This window comes from Coenobita brevimanus, chromosome 30 (assembly GCF_032717465.1).
Source record: "Coenobita brevimanus isolate Jiangsu-jjx chromosome 30, ASM3271746v2, whole genome shotgun sequence".
Lineage (NCBI taxonomy): Eukaryota > Metazoa > Arthropoda > Malacostraca > Decapoda > Coenobitidae > Coenobita > Coenobita brevimanus.
This window is the reverse complement of record NC_136983.1, coordinates 30,079,627-30,106,096: the sequence shown is the minus strand read 5'-3', so window position 1 is coordinate 30,106,096 and position 26,470 is coordinate 30,079,627. Positions and strand designations below refer to the sequence as shown.

Here is a 26,470-nt window from a genome sequence, read left to right as displayed (position 1 = left end):
TGTAACGAACTCTAGTGTTGTCTAATTGTAGTAGAATTGTGTCAGTATGTTCTGTGATGATGGAGAAGTGTTGGAAAAGTGTTATGTTACCTTCCATTTCATTTATTTTATCTACACTTTCGAGAGGTATGTTTTCTGCCTTTTTCAGATTTTTCACAATTTGTCTTCATTGCTGAGTTATGTTCTGTGATGAATTTATCTTGGTATGTTAGTACCTGAGCTATTTTATTAAATTTGTTGTTTATTTCTTTAAGGTCATCCTCTGTAGCCAATCCAAAGATGTTCCCAAGAACCGCGCCACCCAGGTCGAACAAATCGCCCTTTTGGCGATTACGTGTGATGTTCCTGTCGCTCAATACCTCCTTTCCATAAGATGGGAGATCTTGGATCATGATGAGCATAGTTGACTTTGCCTATTCTATTTTTCATTTCACTAACTTCACTATTTCATTCACTTCCTTTGTGTTATGTGCTTGTGAAACATAGCCTCCTATCATGAAGTCCAGAGTTTGCATAGGTTTCGCGATATTTTCTAGATAAGAAGGTAATTCATACAAGTAATCCAGACATATTTCAGTACTCATGACGTCTTTTACGATTGAAGTCGTGGCCATTGGAGCTATGAGGCAGCCTTGTCGTACTATATGTTGGGGGTCTAAGTGCGCATATCCTCTTGCTATGTAGAGGAGAATCCATAGCATAAGTCCCTTCATCGCTACCTACTGAAAAAAAAATCTATTAATTTCCTAATATGGTCATGCTGTGGTCGATGATAGTGATGATGTGCATTAAGGTTGATTGTTATTTCATTTATAGAAGGAGTTAAAATCGATATTTAATTCTCGTAAATGATGTACTGTAGATTTGATTGGAACAGTTGCACCTATGTTTGATTGTTTGGTATATGACCTTAATTTCTTTTTGTAATCATTGTTGTTTTCTTGCTTGGTTTCTTGAGTTACGTTCGCCTGTTCGGTTGTATCCGATGCTGAATAATTATTGGATAATTCCCTTGAAGCTCGATTTAAATGGTCAATATGAACTTGTTTCTCTTCGCCAGTTGACAGTGACTTAATTAAAACTTTGTTTGCTTTTATGTTAATTACTCTGTATGGGTCCTCAAATTTTGGGGATAATTTATTGTCTCTCATATGAATGACACCGTAAACAATGTCTCCTAAGCTGATAGGTGAATCTCTTGCCTTCTTGTTAAATGCCTCCGTCATTTCTTCCTTGGACATCGTTAATTGTTTTTTTACTCTTTTATGTATGTCCTGGAATTCACGTAAACGGAGTTTAGAGTAATCATCGTAATTGTATATGGGCAGACTGTCACCTTCTAGGAGCTCATATGGTAGTTTTTTATCTGTCCCATATATAATGAAATGTGGTGTGCTTGTTGCTTTGGTCTTTCTTTTTCTATACTTGCTTTGTTTTTTATTCTTCTTGCTGCTGCTTGAAGTTACGTGAAGATTATAGAGTTGTTTTGTAGACTTGTAGGCTCATAGGCTGTATTTTGTAGGAATTCATTGTAGAACTGAAGCTAATTTTGTAGAGTCTCGCCTGCTTTTGTAGAAATTCACTGTAGATTCGTAGACGAGGTCCGTACGTTCGCTGCCAACCAAATGTGACTCTCGATTCTTGTAGCAGGAGTTAAAGATGAATACAGGGAGTTGAGCTTGATTTATTATCTTCAGAGAAAATCTTAAGTTGAGCAGTGTATATATTACAGAGACTGAATACACTAAGTAAGTCTAGTTGGACCCCTCTTCTTGTTCACTCTCTCCACTACCTGTCGGTTCTATAGCTAGCCTCCTGAGCTCTGCTTCCTAAATTCTGGTGTAGCAGGAGTCGTGTCACGTGTGTTACACTGTTGTTGGAATGTTCTAGAAGCCTGTGTGTGAGTATGTGTGTATGTGTGTGTATGGTCACTAGGTGCTGTTGTGTGCCTATAAAGCATTCCTTGAGTTAGAGTGTGTAAGCATGTTTAGAATTGCTCGATTCTCGCAGACACAATACCTTCTCATAATCTGACTTGCTTCTTCTATCTGTCTGTCCATCTATCTATTTATCTGTCTATCTATTATGATTTATAATTATAATATGGAGTCCTGACAGCCCCATAGCCCACTCTTCCACAAAATTTCACTGAACATCATTACATTTTGGAATATCGTGTAGGCAAACAAACAGACAAACGTGAGTGAGTACATAATCTCCTCCAACTTCGTTGGCGGAGCAAATTAGTGGATGACTGACATCCCATGATATCATATCAGTGAATGAAAAAATCAATATAATAAATAACAAATATAAATAAGTAAATATACGAACTCATATATATATATATATATATATATATATATATATATATATATATATATATATATATATATATATATATATATATATATATATATATATATATATATATATATATATATATATATATATATATATATATATATATATATGTGTGTGTGTGTGTGTGTATTTAACTCATTGGATCCCAGGGGTGCTGGGCGAGGCATTGCACTGGGAGGGCACTAAGCATACCGCCCTCCGCCTATCGGTTCATAGTCGCGAAGCTCATAGGTCCATACCCGGGGGTTCCCTACTTTAAAAAGACTTGAAAAATCCCAGTTTTATCCAACATTCTGGACACCAGGCTCCTATGGGATATACATGTGTGTGTGTGTGTGTGTGTATGTGTGTGTGTGTGTGTGAGTGTGTGTGTGTCAGACTCGAGGCATAGGCTTCATAGCCTGCTCTCAAGGCCCAGGAGTCCTCCCACATGCCATACATCTCTCTACATGTCACCACTTCGGGGCTAACTGAATACATTCTAGTGCTGTCTCATACAGGACTGGTGTATTGGTATTAGCGGGGGTATTTTTACGACATATAGCCGAATCTTTTGGTCCAGTAGATCAGTAAAGTCTGATTTCATGAAATTCAAATCCTTAAACTGTTCCCTGCCCCAGCGGGGAATTAAACCTGGGTCCGGTAAGACTGCAGGCTACCTCTCTACCGATTGAGCCACAGCCTTCCCCTACATGTGTGTGTGTGTGTGTGTATATATATATATATATATAAATATATATATATATATATATATATATATATATATATATATATATATATATATATATATATATATATATATATATATATATATATATATATATATATATTATATATATATATAAATATATATATATATATATATATATATATATATATATATATATATATATATATATATATATATTTATATATATATATATATATATATATATATATATATAACTTTGATGGAATCTGAAGACAATGATATTAATCAAATGTGGAGAGAGGTAAAAGAGGTTTTGCATGAGAGTGCCGAGGTTACTATTAAGGAAAGGGGAAAAGCGAGAAGGAAAAAGTGGATATCAGATGAAACATGGAATGCAATTCAGAAAAGGAAAGAGGCGAAGTTGAGAAGTGAAAAACAACATGTTTATGGCCAAGTAGTTGAAGTACTTAGAGCTAAGGACTGGAGTTTACATGCTGAAGTAAAAAGACACGGTAGACGTGATAAGAGGAGACTACATGATGAAAAGGCGACAGAGACAGAAATTAAGTGAGGTAAAAAGGACGGTTAGAGCACAAGAGCAGCGTATCAGGCCAAAAAGGAGTTAACTGGGACTGAACAGAGAAGGAAGGAAATACCTGCACGAGATAGAAATGGTAACTTGTTAACTAAAGACTGGATTTAAAAGGAAGGTGGAAAGAGCATTTTGAATCTGTTCTAAATAGTCCAATCCCAGCTGAAGAGGATATTTTGCCAGCCGAGAGAGATTTGCAGATAGAAACAGGTGAGATAACCTTGGAAGAGGTAGCAAGAATTAAAGAATTTTAAAGCCCCAGGAAAGGATGGAATGTTTCCTGAAATGCTTAAGGTGGAAAATGAGTTGATGAAAGTGTTTTTGAAACTTTTTATTGTGGCCTGTGATAATGGTGGAATTCCAGAAGTGTGGAAAAATGGAGTGATTATAAAAATACCATAAATAAAAAAGAGAGAGAGAGAGAGAGAGAAGTGTGTGTGAAATTTGGAGGAGGATATCTTTGACACTTGTAGTTGCAAAAATCTTTTCCAAAATCTTGTTGAACAGAAGAGAGCCAGTAATTGATAAAATTTTAATCGAAGAACAAGAAGGATTTAGAAAGGGTCGAGGTTGTAATGATCAGATTTTTATTGTAAGGCATCTAATACAACAAGCTAATGAGATGAAAATGTTTTGGGGATTTTGAAAAGGCGTTTGACAGTGTTTCACATGGAGCAATGTTGAAAATTATGAGATTCTATTGTATACCAGAAAAGTTTGCAAATATTATTAGAAACCTGCATGAATTTACTTTTTGTAAGGTAATGGTGGGTGGTTCTTTGAGTGATCCAATTGAAGTTAGGTCAGGAGTGATTCAAGGAGGAGTTCTTTAGCCTCTGGTGTTTGTTTTGGTTATGGATTATGTTATGAGAAAGGTTGTCAGGAGAACAGATGCAGGAATTAACTGGAAAGAAAATAAGAGGCTGATGGATTTGGACTATGCTGATGATATTGTACTGGTTTGCGATAGTATTTACGAGATATAAAGGGTGCTTGATTGTCTGGTGGAGGAAGAAGAAAAAGTGGGATTGGTAATAAATTGTGGAAAGACTGAAATTATTAATATGAAGGAGGAGGACCAAATCGATTGTGTGATTGGGAATAATGTGGTGAAAACTGTAGAGAATTTTAAATATATGGGAACGATTGTATCATCTAGTTAATAATTAAACAATGAAATTGAGGAGAGGATTAGACAGGCTTGGGAAGCTGTTGAAATGTTGATATCTGGAATAATAATATGCTTTCGGTACATACTAAAGTAAAAGTTTGCAAGTCCATGAACAGGTCAGTTTTAATTTACGGGCATGAATCATGGTACAGTACAACTGCAACGGATCAGAAAGTATTAGGATCTGAGAATAAAATACCAAGAAGGATAATTGGGGTAAAGTGGCAAGGCAGGGTTTCAAATGAAAGAGTAAGGGATATTACAAGAGTGAAACCAGTTGATGAATATGTTAGACTGTCTTGCTGGAAATGGCTGGGACACATATATAGAAAAGAAGGTAGTTTAATCCAAGATGTGCTAGAGTGGACTGCTAGAGGAAGAAGAGGTAGAGGTAGGCCAAGGGAAACCTTGTTGAGGACAATGAAAAAAGAAGCAGGAGAGGAGTGTTGGTGGGACCTGAAGGAGCAGGCAACAGACCAGTATTAGTGGAGAGAATTCATCGAGGCCCTGTGCATCCCGTGGGGTGTCACAGGAACTGATTGATATGACATTTGTTTTCTTTAGACATGAAAATGTGCCACCACTACTCCAAAATCGTAGAATACTTTCTACATTTTGTTGTTGTTGCACTTCACTTCTGCTACTGGTGAACTTGGTCAAATGGTATAAGATAACCTTTTACGGCAGTGTTAATGCTGATAATGGTATTCGTTATATTCTGTACGCTTGGGATACCATAAACACAGTCTATGTGGGGTCATTACCTTTCCTTAAATGAAACAAACACTTACATGAGGGCTGGGAGAGCACAGACGGTGAGGAATATCCGCCAAGAGTTGTAGGAAAAACTGGCATTCACAAATCCAGTATCATATGGAATGGTCACCAACGCAAACACTGAAAATTCAAACAAAAATAATTCGCATGGTAATCCAGAGAACAAAGTACTTCTACCAGATACAGTCATATTGTAATATGACCTTATGAAACTCAGAAACTATGTATAATCAGTATTATTCACAACACTAACTCGACTAGCTATCAAATTAGGTACATGTGAACTGTGAAAAACAAAAATATCTTTTGACGATTCCACAAATCTACGTAATTACATACAGGGGTGGCACAACACTGCAACGATCAGCGGTTACTGAAGTACGTGTATTGTGCTGTTTCGTGTCAATCTTTGGACAAATAACATTAGCTAACCCACTTATCTAAAGACACTAGAATGCACTAACCAGCCTTCCTCCACCCCATTGCATAGTATCTTCACCAAAATAACCGTCCTTCACCATTCACTTTCACTAAGTTACTAGATTCTCCAAACCAGTCTTTTTACAGTCAGCTACCTGAAGTCGTTACATCCCTTACACAGACTACCTTCATTCAACCTCCCATAGTAATCAGATCCCACTAACCAGCAGCTACGTACCTGTCGCAAGAATTTCGCCAACCATGATGAAACTGCCAGCGAAACTCATGGCTCCCCCTCGCCGATGAGATGGCTGGAACTCACTAAGGTATGCGTACGTCACAGGGATGCCGCCTCCGATACTACACACAGGGAGTGATGGGATGCCTCAGATAGGTGAGCTTATGGAAAATCTCAGGTGATGAGATTATGGGAAATGCATTAAGTGGAGAAGAAGTTTTTCTTTTTTGTTTCTAATTCCTGTCCCAGCCAGTTATATGTAAGTTAGCTTAGCTACAGCAGGCCTAGTATTGGCAAACCAGGTCGCTTCTGGCTGGCAGGGCATGAAAGAGATAGGCAATGGATGCAGATAAGGGTATGGATGATGATGTTCAGATGGCCTGGGATGTAAATGATAGAATATATATACCTAGGCTGCTTCCCCCAAGGAAAGGGAGGTAGCCGAGACAGGACGACACACTCCCCATTTACTCATCCATTCAAACACATTCATTCGCATCTTAGCCCCAAAGGGGAGAACGGACAGATCCTCACCGCACCACACTGCACAAGGGTCAACTGCGCAATGCAATCAGTGACATCCGCAGCAGGGCCCGACAACAGAGCTGGTTTACCCCTGCCACATCATAACAGACTCATCCCCTTACCCGCACCTGACCTGACTAGCTGATCAGACCAAATGCGGGTGAATATCCCCTCAGGGCTGCGTCATCACTTATTCATTCACAATTTCTCTCCACTCATTTCTGTCACGCACAGCCACTCTTCCTTGCTCAACAGACATCCCTCTCGCATCCAGCTCTCTCTTCACACTGTCCATCCATCCTATTCGTGGTCTTCCTCTCAGCCTTACACCTCTCACATCAGATCTAGTTATCTTTTTCACCAGTCGCTCATTATCCATTCTCTCCATATGCCCAAACCATCGCAACACCCTCTGCTCAACTCTACCAGCCATCTCCCGAACAACTCCAGTTCTCCTTCGCACTTCATCAATCCGCACTCGATCCATACGCGTCACTGCACACATACTCCTCAGACACCTCATCTCCATTACATTCAAACTTTTCCTCTCTGCTACACCCATATTCCATGTTTCAGCCCCATACAATGCAGTCGGTACCACAACACCCTCATACAGCCTTCTCTTTACATCCATTCTAAGCGAACGACATCTAAACACTTATTTCATTCCTCCCAGCACCTTTCCTACTTCATTTATTCTAAACTTCACTTCTGCATCTATTCTTCCATCCACAGCAACATGTGACCCCTAGATATTTAAAACACTCTACCTCCTCAAGCAACTCGCCATTCAAAACTATATTCATCCCTCTACCATCTACCAACCTCGTACACTTCATCACTTTATTGTTATTCTCATTTTCTTTCAATTTCCTCCTTTCACACACCCTTCCAAACTCCTCTACCAACTGTCTCAATATCTCCTCTGAATCAGCCACCAGTGCAGTATCATCTGCAAACAGCAGCTGCTTCAGATTCCACTCTCCACCATCAACATTCACGAGACTCATATCTCCACCTAAAACTCTTGCATTCACCTCCCTTACAACACCATCCATGTAAATATTAAACAACCAAGGCGACATCACACATCGCTGTCGCAGCCCCACCCTCACAGGAAACCAATCACTCACAGCATTTCCCACTCTTACACATGCTCTACTATTTACACAAAAACTTGTCACCCCCTTTTAATAACCTACCATCAAGTCTATACAATCTTAAAACAGTCCACAAAGCCTCCCTATCAATTCTATCATACGCTTTCTCTAAATCCATAAATGCCCAAAACACATCCTTGCCTTTCGCTAAATACTTTTCACACACTTGTCTCACCGCAAACACCTGATCCACGCATCCCCTCCCTCTCCTAAAGCCACACTGCTCATCACCAATCACTCCCTCTGTACCCTCTCTAACTCTCACAATTAACACTCTACCATACACCTTACCTACAACACTCAACAGACTTATACCCCTAAAGCTAGTACATTCATACTTATCACCCTTGCCTTTATACAACGGGACAACACAAGCACTTGCCCAGTCAACTGGCACCATACCTTTCACAAAGCACACATTCAACAATCTTACTAACCAGTCAACAATAGTCACTCCACCACCCTTCAGGCATTCCACAGCACACCCATCCATACCTGCATAGAACGGGATGAATAAAGGGTTAAATGCAGCAGACTCAGAGAGACTGAGAAAGGAATCCTGTTGGTGACTAACATTACTTTCTCATACCGGTAAATTTTGATGGTGAAAAGGATTTTCATTCCTGCTTACCAGTATGAGATTATCTTATGAAGAAATACAGCTGGCACTGGTTCTCCAGGTGAGGTTACTGGGTTTGTCTGTCATGGTTACCAGTGACAAACAACAAATACTGTACTATAGATCTGTACATTTCTACTGTATGACTGTGAAATGTGAATCTGTGTGATATTCGGTAATTTCACAATGTGTTGTTGAACTGTTGTCAGGCACGGCGTTAAAAGAGGCAGGGTATGATATACCGTATTTTCTATCTATCTATCTATCTATCTATATCTATCTATATCTATCTATCTATATGTCTATATATATATATATATATATATATATATATATATATATATATATATAGGGTTGTCACACGTCCCTCATTTCCTGGACATATCCTGCATTTAGATGTCAAAATCCTCGTCCGGGAAGAATATATACATATATATATATATATATATATATATATATATATATATATATATATATATATATATAGGGTTGTCACACGTCCCTCATTTCCTGGACATATCCTGCATTTAGATGTCAAAATCTTCGTCCGGGAAGAATATATATATATATATATATATATATATATATATATATATATATATATATATATATATATATATATATATATATATAGGGTTGTCACACGTCCCTCATTTCCTGGGCATATCCTGCATTTAGATGTCAAAATCTTCGTCCGGGAAGAATATATATATATATATATATATATATATATATATATATATATATATATATATATATATTAACAGTATATATGTAATTCACCGAGTGGGTCAAGATAACGTGATGGTTGTGATCATCATCATAATACCTTCCCGGAAGAGACCTGGGAGCTCATATAGTCCGATCTAAAGGCAAAGTCTTGACCTTCACACATGTACACATCCATCCTCTTGCTCAAGGAGGTCAGTGAACACCCGCTTCGTTAGTGAAACTTTTCACATCCCGAGCAAGGCGCGAACCCCGGTCTTAGCAGATGCTAAATGAGAGCATTACCACTGAGCCGGCGAGCGGTGTGTGTGTGTGTGTGTGTGTGTGTGTGTGTGAGTGTCTATCTTTTTATCTATCTATCTATCTATCTATATATGTCTACTCTATCTATCTATATACATATATGTACAGTATACTATGTGCGTAAAAATACATACATACTGTATATAGATAGACTGATAGATACATATGTGTGTGTGTATATAATCTACCCATCTATGTACATTATATATATATATATATATATATATATATATATATATATATATATATATATATATATATATATATATATATATATATATATATATATATATATATATATATATATATATATATATATATATATATTTTATGCGAGGAAGAAGGAACCAAAGGCCATGAGCCCGCAGTAACAGTTCCCTCCAAGAGAAAAAGATAATACAATAGAGAGCCAAATTCAAGATCCGATCATTTTGAGATGCCTGGACACACTGCGTTTGAAAGACTGGAGATCATAGCCAGCAGGAAATACAGACAGAGGGAGACAGTTCCAGAGCTGACCTGTTGCATAAATGAAAAACTGGGAGTAACGGTTAACTCTTGCATTAGAGAGTTGGACAGAAAAAGGATGAAAGTTTGCTGCCAGACGGGTGCTACGCGCCCGTCGTAGAGGTGGGGGAATGCAAGCAGACAGTTCAGAGGAGCAGTGACCATTAAAGTAGCAATAGAAAAGAGATAAAGATGCAACAGTGCGGCGAAGAGACAGAGGCTGAAGGGAGTCAGTAAGAGGAGGAGAGTTAATGAGACGAAAAGCCTTTGACTCCACCCTATTGAGAAGAGCTGTATGTGGGGAGCCTCCCCCTACATGAGGGTTGTACTCCACACAGGGGCGGATAAAACCACTGTATAGAGTCAACAATTGTGCAGGGGTAAAGAAAGAGCGGAGCCGGCTTAGCACACCCAATCTCTTGGAAGCAGATTTTACAAGAGATGTAATATGATCTTTCCAAGATATGTCCCGAGTAAATGAAACCCCAAGCATGTTCAAGGATGATGCAGGATTAAGCTGAATATTATTAAACATTAGTGGGTATACCTGTGGAAGATACTGTCGGGTTGATAGGTGTAAGAACTGAGTCTTAGATGCATTAAAAACAACCATATTATTTTTACCCCAGTCAGAGATACGAGCCAAGTCAGACATTAGGTGTGCCATAGCGTCATCCCTTGTTTGCTGAAGTAACTGTTGAGATGGGCGTTGCGGGAACCGAATGGAAAGGTGAAGGTGGAGTCATCAGCGTATGAGTGGATAGGGTTAGATGTATAGCTTAGAAGATCATTGATGAATAAAAGGAAGAGAGTTGGTGATAGGACAGAGCCCTGAGGAACACCACTGTTGATAGATCTAGGAGAAGAACGATGGCTGTCTACAACAGCGGCTATAGAACGACCAGAAAGGAAGCTAGCGATGAAGGCACAGATAGAAGGATAGCAACCGTAGGAGGGCAGTTTGGAAATTAAAGATGTATGCCAGAATCGATCGAAAGCCTTTGAGATGTCAAGTGCAATGGCAAAACTTTCGCCAAAGTCCCGAAAGGAGGATGACCAGGAGTCTGAAAGGTAGATGAGAAGATCGCCAGTGGAGCGTCCCTGACGGAACCCGTACTGACGATCGGAAAGAAGGTTGTGATAGGAAAGAAGCCTTTAAATTTTTTTTATTGAGAATTGACTCAAAAACTTTTGAAATATCGGACGTTAAAGCAATTGGACGATAGTTGGAGGGTTGGGAGTGGTCACCCTTCTTTGGGACTGGCTGAATGAGAGCAAACTTCCTGCAAAAAGGAAAGGTACAAGTTGACAGACAAAGGCAAAAGAGTTTGCCTAGGCAGGGTGTAAGCACAGAAGCACAGTTCTTGAGAACAACAGGAGGGACCCCATCAGGCCCATATGCCTTGTTAGTACTGAGGCCAGTGATAGCAGAAAATACATCAACTGAAGAAATTTTAATTTCAGCCATGAGGAAGTCAGAGTGGGGAAGTGATGGAGGAACAGCACCGGAATCGTCTAAGGTGGAATTGGAGGAGAAAGTCTGTGCGAAGAGATCTGCTTTATCAGTAGAAGAAATAGCTACAGAACCATCAGAGTAGAAAAGAGGAGGGAAGGATGATGAGGTAAAGTTGTTAGAAAGATTTTTGTCAAGGTGCCAGAAGGACCGGGAAGAATTCGAGTTGGAGAGTTGAGAGCATTTAGTATGGATGAAATTATTTTTAGTAGAGCGAAGAACAGACTTAGCACGATTTCAGGCAGAAACGTAAATATGATGTGATTCAGGGGTGGGTTGGCTCCGGTACCTTTTGTAGGCCCTTTCCTTGTTGTGGACAGTATTAAAACAAGCATGATTAAACCAAGGCTTTCTTGGGTTAGTCAAAGGATATGAGAAAGGAATGTATGCTTCCATGCCCGAGAGAATAACTTCCGTAATGCACAAGGCACACTCAGATGGCTCCCGGCCATGGAAGCAATAATCATTCCAGGGAAAATCAAAGAAGTACTGCCTGAGGGCCTCCCAGTCTGCGGCTCCAAAATGCCACAGATGACGTTTCCCTGGAGGGTCCACAGGCCGTACTGGAGTGATAGGACAGGTTAAGGTAATAAGGTTGTGATCGGAGGAGCCCAACGGAGAGAAAAGATTAACAGAGTAAGCAGAAGGATTAGTTGTGAGGAAGAGGTGAAGTATGTTGGAGCTCTCTCCAAGGCGGTCAGGGATATGGGTAGGGTGCTGTACAAGCTGCTCTAGGTCATTAAGGATAGAAAAGATGTAGGCTTGTTCACCAGGTGGATCCGTTAAAGGAGAGGAGAGCCAAAGGTGGTGGTGAACATTGAAATCTCCTAGAATGGAGATTTCAGAGAAAGGAGAAATGGATAGAATGTGTTCCATCGTAGAAGTAAGATAGTCGAAGAATTTTTGATAGTCAGTAGAATTAAGGGATAAGTAAACAGCACAGATATATTTGGTCAGAGAATGACAGGAAAGCCGAAGCCAGAGTGTAGAGAATTCAGAAGAATCGAGTTCAGGAACACGAGAGCAAGATAAGTCATTGCGTATATATACACAACAGCCACCTTTGGCTTTGAAATGAGCATAGAGAAAGTAGCAGGATACAGAAAAGGGTTTGCTGTCAGTTACCTCAGACAGCTGAGTCTCCGTTAGAAAAAGAAGGTGAGGTTTAGAGGAGGAGAGGTGGTGCTCAACAGAGCGAAAGTTAGAGGAAAGGCCGCGAATATTGCAGAAATGAAGAAGAAGAGAGTCAGACAGTGGTTCCAGGCATCTCGAGTCATCACCGGGAGAGGGGCGGATGGTGGGGGCATTTTTGGTCCCCCCCCCCTGTGGACTCCGAGGCTTGGTAAAGAGACACCATTTGTTAAATTTTGAATAGGAAGTGTAGTGTGTACTGTGCATGTAGTTTGGTGCAGATAGAGAAATTTGTACTGGAGATCATGCCGGCCTACTCTCTGTGTAACTGAGACACTGAAAAAGTTCACCAAAGGGGGATGGTCAGGAACTAGTCTTGAGGGCTGATGAAACGGGAGCTCCAGCACTCCCTGTCATCAGCTTTCCATCCACCTCGGAAGTACTGTCCTGCTCGACTGGTGCTACAGTCTACTCCTTTTATATATATATATATATATATATATATATACAGTATATATATAAAACAAAAAATGTGAAGAGCCAGCCAGACAGCTTAATCAATGGTCACATAAGTAGATTTATTGATGGATAACGAGATATAGAAATATAGATCGATGGATAGGAATATAATCATAGAGAACAAGTATAATATTTACCCAGCCGTATGTATGGAATGCATATATCAAAATATATCTCATTTATTACTGAAATTTTGCCATTGGATATTTGTCAGCTATGGAAATTTTGGGAAAACTAAGATCATTCCAAATGTCTAACAAGGGTATCCTTTTACGGGGACGTTACTGATGCTATCTAGAGTTGGAATAGTGGAGCGCATGACGGCCAATATTTACATTAACCCCTTAACCGCGGGGCGTCACTTTCGTGACGCTTGGGAGCAAGGGATCATACTGCGGGGCGTCACTTTTGTGATTCTGTGTTATTTTGAATTCACCCGGGCTTCCAAGTGGGGACTTGTATCATCTATCAGTACTGCCAATGTCCAACACTAGTCAGCACTCCTAATCTCATCTGTACTCCCATCCATTGTTGACAATTTAGCCATTTCTCCCCGTTCTTGACTCCCCTCCCTACCCCCCCTCCATTACCCTATCCTCTCGCCTGCCCGGCCGTGCTACGCTAAGTAAATCTTCCCTGGAATTTTTCTCTGATTTCATCCATTGAAATAAACCCTATGCCCTATTCTTATACCAAATAATATATACAAGAAAGAAATAAGGTAAGTGAGAGTGCCATACACCTGGAATTAGCTAATTATCACCTGACAACACCTCACGTGCACTCGTTCGCTATTTTTCGCTGTTTTTTTCCCCTTGAAATATGCCATATAATCTATTTTCGTAATAAATATACATATAAGGAGGGAAGGGAGAAGTCTAAGTGATATTTACATTCACCTGGAACTACCTAATTTGTAATGTATTGTCTAGATTTCCTGCCAATCATTTCAGTGAAATACACAGCTGTTTCAAGAGCTACATTGGTAGTACTGAATATCCCCTAAGTAGGCCTCTACCCGGGCCGGCCCTCCCTTATCAGTTCTCTCTCATCTTCTGAAGAGGAGGTATGCGTCTGTTCCTCTTGCTGACTTCAGGGCCTTTTTCACCCCCATGCAAAGGGCCCTGTGACCTTTACGCCCTACTAAACCTCGTGTGGAAAGAGGTAAAGGGCTGACAATTGATAAAAGAGTGACTACGATCTTTCTATTGAGTAAAACAGTGCAAATGGAATTGTAAATAATGTGTAAATAATGTGTAAACAGCAAGTGAAAGTAATGAATGTAAATATACGTGAACAATGGAAAATAGTTTTATAAGTTACTTCAAGTGACAGTGCATAACACAGTGTAAATAAAATAGAAATGTAAATAACGTAAATAAAATAGAGAACGTAAATAGAAATGTAAATGAGTAGTATTATAAGAATACGAGTATATACTCTAGGAGTAATGAAAGTGAAAGTTTCACTCTAGCCTATTTGAATACTATGAGTTATGAGAGTGAAGATGAAAGTGACATTCACTCTCAATGCTAGTATACAGGACGAGAAAGTGAATGCTACGTATTTTACTGAAAGAAATTGAATCCCTACAGTGACAATAAACTAATACTACTGAAGGAAACTTATGGATAAAGACTGTAGATATATATAAGTGTTATATAGTAATAGAAATATAAAGTGTGAGGGGTTTCATGAATAATAAATGACAGAGTGCCAAGAGCGAACTAGCGCAAGTGCGGCGGTCAGACGCGCTCATAATTTTCATTGCTTTCACAGTGTTTTTTTTATATGGAGTATGGATCCCAAACTTCTTGAAAATCATAGAGTAGTGTTTATAGTGTTAATATCTGGCTGTGGTAATCATATTACGGGTTGTCAGGAAGTGTAAAGTGGAGACTTCGTTACCCAACTTCAGAGGTCTCCACAAGTCCTACGGTAACTGACGAAGGCTCAACAAACATTCCAGGAGAAAGCTGAAGGTATGTGCCATAAGCATATTTAATTTTAATATTCTAGGACTAATAACTGATTTTTGGCAAATATTTTTTGAGAGTCTGTCGGAGCCTGAATAACCCCGCGACACACGTAAAACATCGGTAAACATGCCCGCGGTGTAGGGGTTAATTAGAACTACTTAATTCAACATGGCGGAAACATGACGGCAAATTACTGTAGAAGTTTTACCTTCTACAACCATATCAGTATTAGCTACAGTGGGTCGGGGGGGTGAACAGGGTAGGGCACTATGTGTGGGTGGATAAAGTGGGCAGGATTTGTGGGTGGGTGGGTTGGGAATGGGAAAACAGTTCCATGCGAAGTAGGTCCATGGAGAATGTATCCCTTGGGAAATGGGTCCAAGGTGGAGGATAGGTCTAATGGGTAAAATGGGACCCCGGGGGTCGTCTCCCACAGACGGGTGGCTACCCCGGGTCCTAGGCAACGTCGATATGTGCAGCCTTAGTATTTTATCCGGCCAACACCAGGTACCACTATTAGTGAGTTTTTACATATATTCTGACAGGTCTTTTCCTCTAAGTTCAAACCGAGAAATGCAGTACAGAACTGAGTGCTTAGAAAGGACATGTGTGGTCATTTTCGAGGTAAGGCTACTCAGTTATTTCCATGTTCAAGAACTCTCTCACACATTTTGGGAGACCTATTTACCACAGTACAGAAGAGTGGAAACGTGTCATGATGACGGTGATGAGAAGCAGTTTGATAAAGGTTTGGAACATACTGCCACCAGACTGGGGAATACAGTATTATGTCTAGTTCTGGACAAGATTTAATGCCAGCATTATCTCAGTTGCGCTAAGGTTGTAAATACGAACTTTAACTTCACATGACATTAATACATGCGCTCATGATAAGTAGAGTAGCGGCTGTGTTTTATGCAGTGCTTGCTAATGGGAAGATGAAGGATCAGTAAACTTACTTTATTGAGAACAAGTAAGTCCCTTGGAACTCAACACACTTAGCCCTGGCGTCCTTCCATTGCTGGAAACATTCTGTAAAGTCAGCTTTTGGGATCACCAACAAGATCTTTATTGTATGTGTCTTTATCTCGTTTGTGTCCTCAAAGCTCGATCGTTTCAGTGGCATCTACAGTTTAGGAAACAGCCATTAGTCGCAGGAGAGTACGGAGCCTACTTGACCTGTGTGTCATGTCTTTGACCAAAAAAGCTTGGATGAGATGGCATAAATGGGCTGAAGCATTGTCGTGGTGAACCTGCCAGTCCTCTGTCTCCCACAATTCTCATCTCTTGCAATGTACTGCATTCTGTAGATGACGAAGAACTTCCATGTTCTACATTTGCTTGATTGTTTGACCTTTTGGTGCGTACTAGTAATGAACAACACCCTGGGAGCTGGAAATGACACACTGTCAACATAAGCTTCCCCTTGGTTTGAACCAGCCTTGTGTAACACCCAAAGCTTCTTCGCTAAAAACCTGTCGAAACTTCGTGATGGTTTCAGACTGTGTGTCGCCAAGTTTCTGACAATATTTGATGCAATAACATTGCTCGATTTGCTTGGTCATTGCAGCACAAACTAAAAATGCAACAAGCAAGAAGAACACATCCTCAAACACAAGTTGCTCTGCAGCGACTGGGCTTTGTGGCAGCACAGAATATATTTGCCCAAGGGCTCAATGATTCAAGGTCACACTCCAATGAGTCACATCCCCTTGCTCCTACTGGTTTATGGGAAAAGAAATATGGTCGGATATTTTTCGTGAAACGCAAGGAAGATGGTGTTTGAATTAATTGCTGTGAACAGTTTTATGTCTCATGAATACTTATTCCATTTTAGAATAAAAAAATCGGCACATATATTATGTGTAAGTCTGATTATTCATTTTCGTGCAGATCGATCAACGGTCGTGGTCACGGGTCTAAATCAAAGTAACGGGTATGGCACTATCTCACGATGTTTGATCCAGTGCCAATCACACTTTGCTAATATACTGTGTATGGAGATAGGAAGAAGTGATTCAGCTTTGATGTAATGAATAAGAGGTCACAATTACAAGTCAGAGTCAAAGTTCGGATGCTGTGCCAATGTGATTCCTGGGCCACGATTATAGGGGACCCTGAGGAGGCACAGAACCCAGCTAGATGCTTTCTAAGCGTTTTCTTTGGGTTAGAGAGGATATTGCCGGGGGGAGTGGGGCAGGGGGTCCTAGCTCACACAGTTGCTTCCCTTTTAGCCCTAGAGCATGAAGGGATTATGGGGCAAAATTTGTCTCCCGTATCTCAGGGACTGGTAAGTTTATTGACAGTCATCGTAGTAAATGGTTACCTGGACTTCAGAAAATTATTCAGTTTGTCACTCATTGGAGCCATCAGGAGACATGACAGTGAGTGAGCAGATGGTTGAAGACCGAATCAAACACAACAGAAAATCGGTGGAATTCCACTCACCCAAATCCACATATGAAGCGAAAGGCAAGAAGTAATCCATACGACTGGACGAGTGATGATGCCAGCCCAGCTAGTCCATTGATCAGCAGCGTTATGATCATTATTGAACGCCGGCCGTAGATGTCACCCAAGCAGCCCAAGATGAAAGCCCCGAACAGCATACCTGGAATACAGAACCATTACCATTACAAGTTCACGAAATCCTCCTTATTATAGTCAGTCGCTTATATACCCTTCCATCATAGATGTAGCACAATATTATTAACTTCTGAGCACACACGCCAACTTTTCCTTAAGCACACACACACACACACACACACACACACACACACACACACACACACCATAACCCTACAACAACCAAAAAAAAATCTACAACCACTGATGTTCTTACTATCCCAGCTAACAGTGATTTAATGTGTTCAGGGAGAAAGGGTCGTACCGTATGTAATATATTTCACATATATAAAATTAAGCGTGCAACATACTATATTGTAGGAAGCCTGTCATCTTCGAGTAATATCGAAGTGCTTCAAGAACAAAAAACAAAATCTTAACTTGAAGTAAAAAGGCCAAAATACGGTCCCATGAACTATGATGCAAAAGCATATCCCAGTTAGAAGAGGCATTTAGAGAGTCTAACATCTGTGCACTATAATCGAGCCAAATCTTTGATTTTGCTCTGTAACCCGAATTTCTTCATCCTGAACTGACACTCAACCCAGCCACTAAGATAAGCCCGAACTGTGATAAAAGTGTTTATGTTGACCTTACCCCGTGACCATGACCTCTGACCTATTGCTTGCAAAATGGAAATTGTACTCAGATCAGATCAAAACTATTTCAGCTGAAGGGCCGAAACTTTGGCATGTCCCCGTGACCTTTAACTCAGACCGTTCTCAATAGTAAATCATTTTACAATTTTTTGTCCCTCAACCCATCCACTAAGTCTGCTCAAAAATCGGAATCAAAGTGGCTGAACTGAACTTCTTCTTAATCTGGGATCTATGACTTTCTTCGGCTAAAAATAATCACCTGTTCCTCTGATGGCCCTCAATCGTTGACATATTGGTACAGTTCCATCCAATAATTTTCTCCGTGCTGATGCAAAAAACACAAGGACAGGAATAAAAAAAAAAAACATGTAAATACAAATAAAACATATTTTTCCGAGTTTTACAAACCAAACGGAAGGATTAAAGGTCGGACGAATTGGTACAAAAACACTGCTGTCCTGACAACAGAATTTTCAGTGACATGTGAAAGTGTGACATAAAGGTGAGGAAGTACAAGCGGAAATGTTAATCTTTGATCGGCGTTACACAATCGAGGGGACATTTTACTATTTGCATTGTTTTATGATGTTCTATTTTGTTTTCAGTTTTGCAGACCTACTTATGACGTCATTACCTTCTTATCTGTTTTAGTTGACTGATTCAACAATCAGCTTACTGGATCACACTATATTCACTTTTAACACTGGGAGTATTTTCAGTGTTTTAATCTATCTGTCTAGCTATCTATACCCAGACGCCTTAATCCCTTATACGGGATGGCCACAAAAAACTCGCTTCCACGTCACCCTGTCCCCCTCCATTTCACTGCCCTGCTCCCAATTCACACACACCCTCTCTCATATACCTCTCCACATCATCCCTCCATCTCATCATTGGCCTTCCCCTCCCTCTCTCCCCCTACACCTCACTCACATACACCCTCCTCGTCAGTCTCTCACTCTCTATCCTCTTCACATGGCCAAACCACCTCAATGTGTTTCTCCTAAAGCTTCCTATCACATCCACATCCACACCGCAACGCTCATTCTCATCCTCATTTGTCAGTCTGTCTCCCCATGTGACTCCACATCCTCCTCTCAAATAACTCATAAAAAAAAACTGCTCTCACTCTTGACTTGTGTCCCATCAACAACGTCCAAGCTTCACTTCCGTGCGTTAGAGTTGGAATCACAGTACTGTCATGTAATAACTTTTTCACTTCCATGCTCACTTCCCTGTTTCTTATCACTGCCTTCAAGGAACCAGCGACCATTCTTCCTTGTTGTACCCTTTCAAGCACTTCACCCTCCAAACTTCCATCCTTAATCATCACATTACCCAAGTACTTAAACACACTCACATTTTCCATTTCCTCATCATCCAACCTCATTATGAATTCACTGACTTCACCTCTTTCGAAGACCATAACTTTACTCTTCCCTACATCCACCTTTAGATTCCTTTTCTTACACATTCTCCCAAAATCATCCACCAAGCCTTGCAGCTCCCCTTCGACTTCTTGAACAACACAGTATCATCTGCAAACAACAGTACAGAGAGTTTCCAAACATTGCCCTCTCTTATTAGAGCTACTCCAGCATCCACTGCCCTACCTTGTATCTCTTTTATAACCCCATCCATATACAGATTGAACAACCAAGGAGACATGACACCTCCCTGTTTTAACCCACCCTTCAAACGGAAAAAACTCACTCAGTTCACTATCAACACACACTGCAGCCTTAGCATCCTCATGCATGCTCTTCACAGCATTCAACAACTTCCCATCTACTCCATAATTATATTCGTACTTCTTTCCACAATCCTTGTCTATCCACCCAGTCATATACTTTCTCCAAATCCATGAAGGCCGCATACAACTTCTTTCCCTTCTCTAGAAACTTTTCCACTATAGATCTAAGAATAAATATCTGATCTACACAACCTCTTCATTTCCTAAAGCCTCCAAGTTCTTTTCCAACTAATTCCTCTGTCATTTCCCTAACTCTGTCAATAAGTATCCTACCGTATACTTTTCCTATTACATTAAGAAGACAAATGCCCCAGTGATTACCACACACTTCTTGTTTCCCTTGCCCTTTGTAAAAGGGAATAATTATACCTGACTTACAATCCTCCGGGACTCTACCTGCCTCCCAGGCCAACATGCACATCTTCCATATCCATTCTACTACTATCTCTCCCCCATGCTTCAGCATTTCACCACACACTCCATCAATTCCTGGGGCTTTCCCCATTTTGACTTTCTTCATTGTTTCCACAACCTCCATCCTACTGATTTCTTCCTGTCGTCTCAACTCCCTCCCTTCTCCCAGGCATTCCCCAACCACTTCTACTCATATTACCTTTATTCTCTATGTTCAATAATTCATTAAAGTTTCTCTCCACCTGCTCACTTTTTCCCCCTTCTCAACTAGTAATCTTCCATTTTTATCGTTCACTCCCCTACTAACTTCACTGCCACTTTGTCTGATTCTGTTTACATTTTTCCAGAACATTTTCTTCAATTCCCTCCACATGACACTCAAATTCCATCCAAATTCCTCATCCACTCTCTTCATACTCTCTCTTAGTAATCTTTTCACCTCTCTCTTCCTCTCTACTTATAACTCTCTCTCTTCTGTCTCTCAACGTCTTCCACGCCCCTATTTCTCATCCATTCATTATGTGCTTTTTCTTTTGTGCCACAGACTGCCTCACCTCTTCATTCCACCATGCTGTTCCTTGCAGCCCCTTTCGTCTTCTCTTCACCCCACACACACCCTCACATGCTGCGCATATTTCTTCTGTGAATATCTTGCACACCTTGCACTTCCCCCCTCTGCTCCAGTTCATATAGTATTTACACAATCGATCCTCCACTATTCTCTTATTTTCTGCCTTTTTCTCGTCCTCTTGTAACCTTTCCAATCTCTTTGCATCTACTCCTTCCTCCTGTCCTTCCCTTCTTCCATTTCTCCATTTTACTTGGACCTTGATTCTGACCACCACCAAGTGGTGGTCAGAAAGTCCACTTCCCTAACCTCTATATGCTCTTGCATCCATTACATATCTTCGCATCCTTTCATCCACACACACATAATCAATCATTGCCTTCCTTTCATTCAGTTCACAATCCACCCTTCTCATCACTTGCCATGTATACCTATGGATCATTTTCTGCCTGAAGAGGGTATTGGCTATCACCAACCCTCTCCTGGCACAAATGTCCACTAAAGCACTGCCATTCTCATCTATCTCAGCAGGCACACCCCATTCACCAAGTACTCAATCCACCTTCACATTCCCTACTTTACCATTCATATCACGAATCAAAAACACTCTCTCATTCCTTTTAAACTTCTCCATGCACACTTACACATTTCACCAGAACTCTTCTCTCACTCTTCATGCATGATCTTGCGTTGGCGCATACACTCACACAATCGCCCACATTTGTAGTCCAGTCTTCAGTCTTACCCACATAATCCTTGAGCCAGCTGATCCATACTTTCTGATATTCTCCTTCTATCTTTTACTCACAACAATACACACTCCTTCTTTTGCTCTCATTCTCACCTACTCCTGCACATATACCCGATCCATACGTCCATTCTTTCACACTCTCACCTCACCATTTAGTTTTAGTTAATCCACATATATCCACTTCCACACCCTCAAGCACCTGGACAATCTCTCTCTTTCACCTCATCATTTGCACACCTTACATTCCACGTTGCTTGAATGTTCATGCTTAAAACCTCTCTTCACCAATTGCACACACACACACACACACACACACACACACACACACACACACACACACACACACACACACACACACACACACACACACACACACACACCACAACGCAATATTCAAAATGAATCCAATTCACTGATCACAGAACACCATATCGTACACACTGATGAAGCTACAATTTAAAATAAATGCAAGAGCACAGTGTTTACTACTTTAGTGGATGATTCATCGCTTGATAAATTTCTGTTACTTTTACAGATGTAGGCGGTGGCAGAATCGGTAGAGATGTGGCCTCCAGTCCTAAAGGACCCAGGTTTGAATCCCGGCTGGGGCAGGGAACAGTTTAAGGATTTAAATTCCTTCAAAATCAGACTTTTCTGATTTACCAGATGACCTGCCGACATGTCATAAAAGTACCCCCGCTAATACCAGTACACCAGTCCTGTATGAGACAGCCCTAGCATGTATTCAATATGGATGGTGGGTGTTAGTATCAAAGTGGTGACATGTGGAGATGTAGGACTACTGGGCCCCAAGGAGGACTATGAGACTTAGGAATAGGCCCTGAAGCCTTTGCCCAGAGTCAGACACGTCTGTCTATCTATCAATTGCCAGACGCCTTAATCTCGTAAGGGATGACCATAAATAAATCGCCTCCATGTCGTCCTGTCCCCCGCCATTTCACTGCCCTGCTCCCAGCTTGCACCCTCTTCTCTCATACACCTCTCCACTCCATCTCTCCATCTTTTCCTTGGCCTCCCCCTCCCTCTCTCCCCCTCCACCTCACTCACATACAATCTCCTCGTCAGTCTCTCACTCCCCATCCTCTCCACAAAGCCAAACCACCTCATTGTGTTTCTCCTAACGCTTTCTGTCACATCCATATCCACACCACAACTCTCCTTCACTTCCTCATTTGTCAGTCTGTCTCTCCATGTGACTCCACATGCTCCTCTCAAGTAACTCATTATCACTGCTTTCACACTTGACATCTGTCCCTTTAACACGGTCCAAGCTTCACTTCCATACGTTAAATTTAGTATCACAATATTGCCATGTAGTAACTTTTGCACCTCCATGCTCACTTCCCTACTTCTTATCACTTGATTTCAAGGAACCAGCAACCTTTCATCCTTGTTGTACCCTTTCAAGCACTTTACCCTCCAAACTTCCATCCCTACTCATCACATTACCCAAGTACTTAAACACACTCACATTTTCCATTTCTTCCTCATCCAACCTCACGCTACATTCACTGACTTCACCTCTTTCAAAGACCATAACTTTTGTCTTCCCTACATTCACCTTTAGATTCCGTTTCTTACACACTATCCCAAACCCATCCACCAAGCCTTGCAGCTCCCCTTTGTCTTCACTTATCAACACAGTATCATCTACAAACAACAGTACAGGGAGTTTCCAAACACTGTCCTCTCTCACTACGGCCACTCCACCATCCACTGCCTTACCTTGAATCTCTTTTATTATGCCATCCATATACAGATTGAACAGTCATGGAGAGATGACACATCCTTGTTTCAATCCAACCTTCAAGTAGAGGAAATCACTCACTTCATTATCCACACGTACTGTAGCCTTAGCACTCTCATACATAACGGCATTCAACATCTTCCCATCTACTCCATAAATTGTTCCGACTTTCCACAATCCTTGTCTATCCACCCTGTCATTATGCTTCCTCCAGCTCCATGAAGGCTGCATACAACTTCTTTCCCTTCCCTAGAAACTTTTCCACTAAAGATCTAAGAATGAATATCTGATCTAGACGACCTCTTCCCTTCCTATAACCTTCCTGTTCTTCTCCAACTAATTCCTCTGTTATTTCCCTAACTCTATCAATAAGTGTCCTACCATATACGTTTCCTATTACACTAAGAAGACAAGTGCCCCTATGATTACCATATACTTCTTTTTCCCCTTTTCCTATGTATAGGGGAATAATTATACCTGACTTACAATCCTCCGGGACTCTCCCTTCCTCCCAGGCCAAACTGCTCATCTTCCATATCCATTCTAGTACTATTGCTCCCCCTTGCTTCAGCATTTCACCACTACTCGATCAATTCTTGGGGCTTTCCCCATTTTAACTTTCTTCTTTGCGTCCAAAACTTCCATCCTAATGATTTCTTACTCTCTTCTCACATCCCTCCATCTCCCAGCCATTCCCCAGCCACATACATTTGCATTACCTTCAATCTCTTTGTTCAACACCTTTATAAAGTGTTCTCTCCATCTCCTCACTTTTTCTCCCTTGTCAATTAATAATCTACCATTTTTATCTCTCACTCCCCAACAAACTTCTTTGGCACCCTGTCTAACTCTTTACCTCTTTCCAGAACATTTTCTTACATTCCCTCCACTTTACACTCAAATTTCTCACAAATTCCTCATTCACACTCTTCTTACTCTTACTAATCTTTTCACCTCTCTCTTCCTCTCTACATATAGTATACCTCCCTCTTCCGTCTCTCAACTTCTTCCACGCTCCTGTTTCTCATCTACTCACTATATGCTTTCTTCTTTTGTGCTGCGACCTCTCTCACCTTTTCATTCCACCATGCTGTTCCCTGCACCCCCTTGCGTCTTCTCTTCAACTCAAACACACCACCTCACATGCTGCACAGATTTGTTCTGTGAATATCTTGCACACACCTACCACGTCCCCCAACTGCCGCAGTCCATATTTACCCAATTGCACCTCGACCTCCTTCTTATATTCTGCCTTTTTTCATCCTCTCTCAACCCTTTCACTCTCCTTGCATGAACTAATTCCTCCTGTCCTTCCCTTCTTCTGTTTCTCCATTTCCTTTGGACCTTGATTCTTAAGTCCACTCCCCCAGCCTCTATATACTCTTGCATCCGTTACATATCTTCTCATCCTTTCATCCACACACACATAATCAATCATTGCCTTCAGTTCACCACCCTTCCTTCTCATCACTAGCCACGTATACCTATGGATCATTTTGTGCCTGAAGAGGGTATTGGCCATCACCAACTCCCTCCCGGCACAAATGTCCATTAAAGCACTGCCATTGTCATCCATCTCTATAGGCACACCCCACTCACCAACTACTCCATCCACCTTCACATTCCTTACTTTTCCATTCATATCTCCAATCAAAAACACTCTCATTCCTTTCAAACCTTTCCGTGCACGCTTGCACATTTGTCCAAAACTCTACTCTCACTCTCCTTCCGCGATCTTGCATTGGCGCATACACGCACGCAAACGCCCAAGTAAAAAAAAAAAAAGAAGAAGCATGGAAATATATTACACGGTACGTGAATGAAGTTTACGCAGTGACTTAAAACGAATATTCCAAGTATATCCTTACCAATGAGGCCCACAGAAGAAAGCCATCCCTTGTCTTCTGAAGTCATATGAAGGTCACATTCTGCTGCCAGCATCAAGATGGCCATACACCCAACCTCGAGCGCATCACTTGCGGTAAATAAACCCATTACGGTGACCAGAATGTAATGAAACATACCGTACCCTATAAAGAGAGGAAAAAGAAGTCTGAGAACTGGAAATCACTATACTGCTGAATGGTGTGACATTTCACCACCAAATGTACAAATTATCATTACAAATTATCGGACTGTCACACAGCCTGAAGAGACTGAAAGAGTAGGTGGCATTTCTTTCAGTGCAGCACTATCAGTTATCAGACCTGGCAATTCGTCACAGGGGTTCAGTAGTCAACATGCACACAAACATATTAATATTTACTCTGGATGCCTTACTGACAAAGATATACCTTGAAAATGAAGCAGTGGTAATATCAGGAATGGGGGGAGAATATACAGTACAGTTAAAAGTCTTGATATAGATAATTTTCGGATGCAAACTAATAATTCTGTATCTCGTCAGAATGTTATGTTTTCAGAATACCAGTTTCATGCTCTGTCACTAAACCACATCCACCTTCTATCCCACTTAAAGTCTTCTGATCAGTAGTTTTTTTGTTTTTTTCACCTACAAACAGCAAAACATTTTGAACTGATGTAAAATATATATTATCATTATCTTATTATATCAACTTTCATTATTTTAACTCAAATTTTTATATTCACATGGGATGCTGAGGCTCACTTCAAGGCTGCTGATGTCTCTTTCGGTATATAAATATAATGAAAAATAAATTCCAGATATTTTCTCCCCCATCCCCGCCGTGTCTCAGAATATATTGGGCTTCTGGGTTAGGAGGTAATTTCATC

General features: G+C 40.7%; 1 protein-coding gene across 1 annotated transcript in view; it reads right to left on the bottom strand.

The window, feature by feature from the left end:
- The window catches only part of LOC145395276 (synaptic vesicle glycoprotein 2B-like), a 130,404-nt gene that overhangs the window by 62,331 nt on the left and 41,603 nt on the right, over positions 1-26,470 (bottom strand). The window contains exons 3-6 of the mRNA XM_080268956.1: positions 25,585-25,746; positions 17,687-17,849; positions 6,254-6,375; positions 5,610-5,715 (exon numbers count right to left, since the gene is read on the bottom strand). Of these exons, the coding sequence (XP_080125082.1) occupies positions 5,610-5,715; positions 6,254-6,375; positions 17,687-17,849; positions 25,585-25,746 (553 nt within the window). The remainder of the gene's footprint in view (positions 1-5,609; positions 5,716-6,253; positions 6,376-17,686; positions 17,850-25,584; positions 25,747-26,470) is intronic.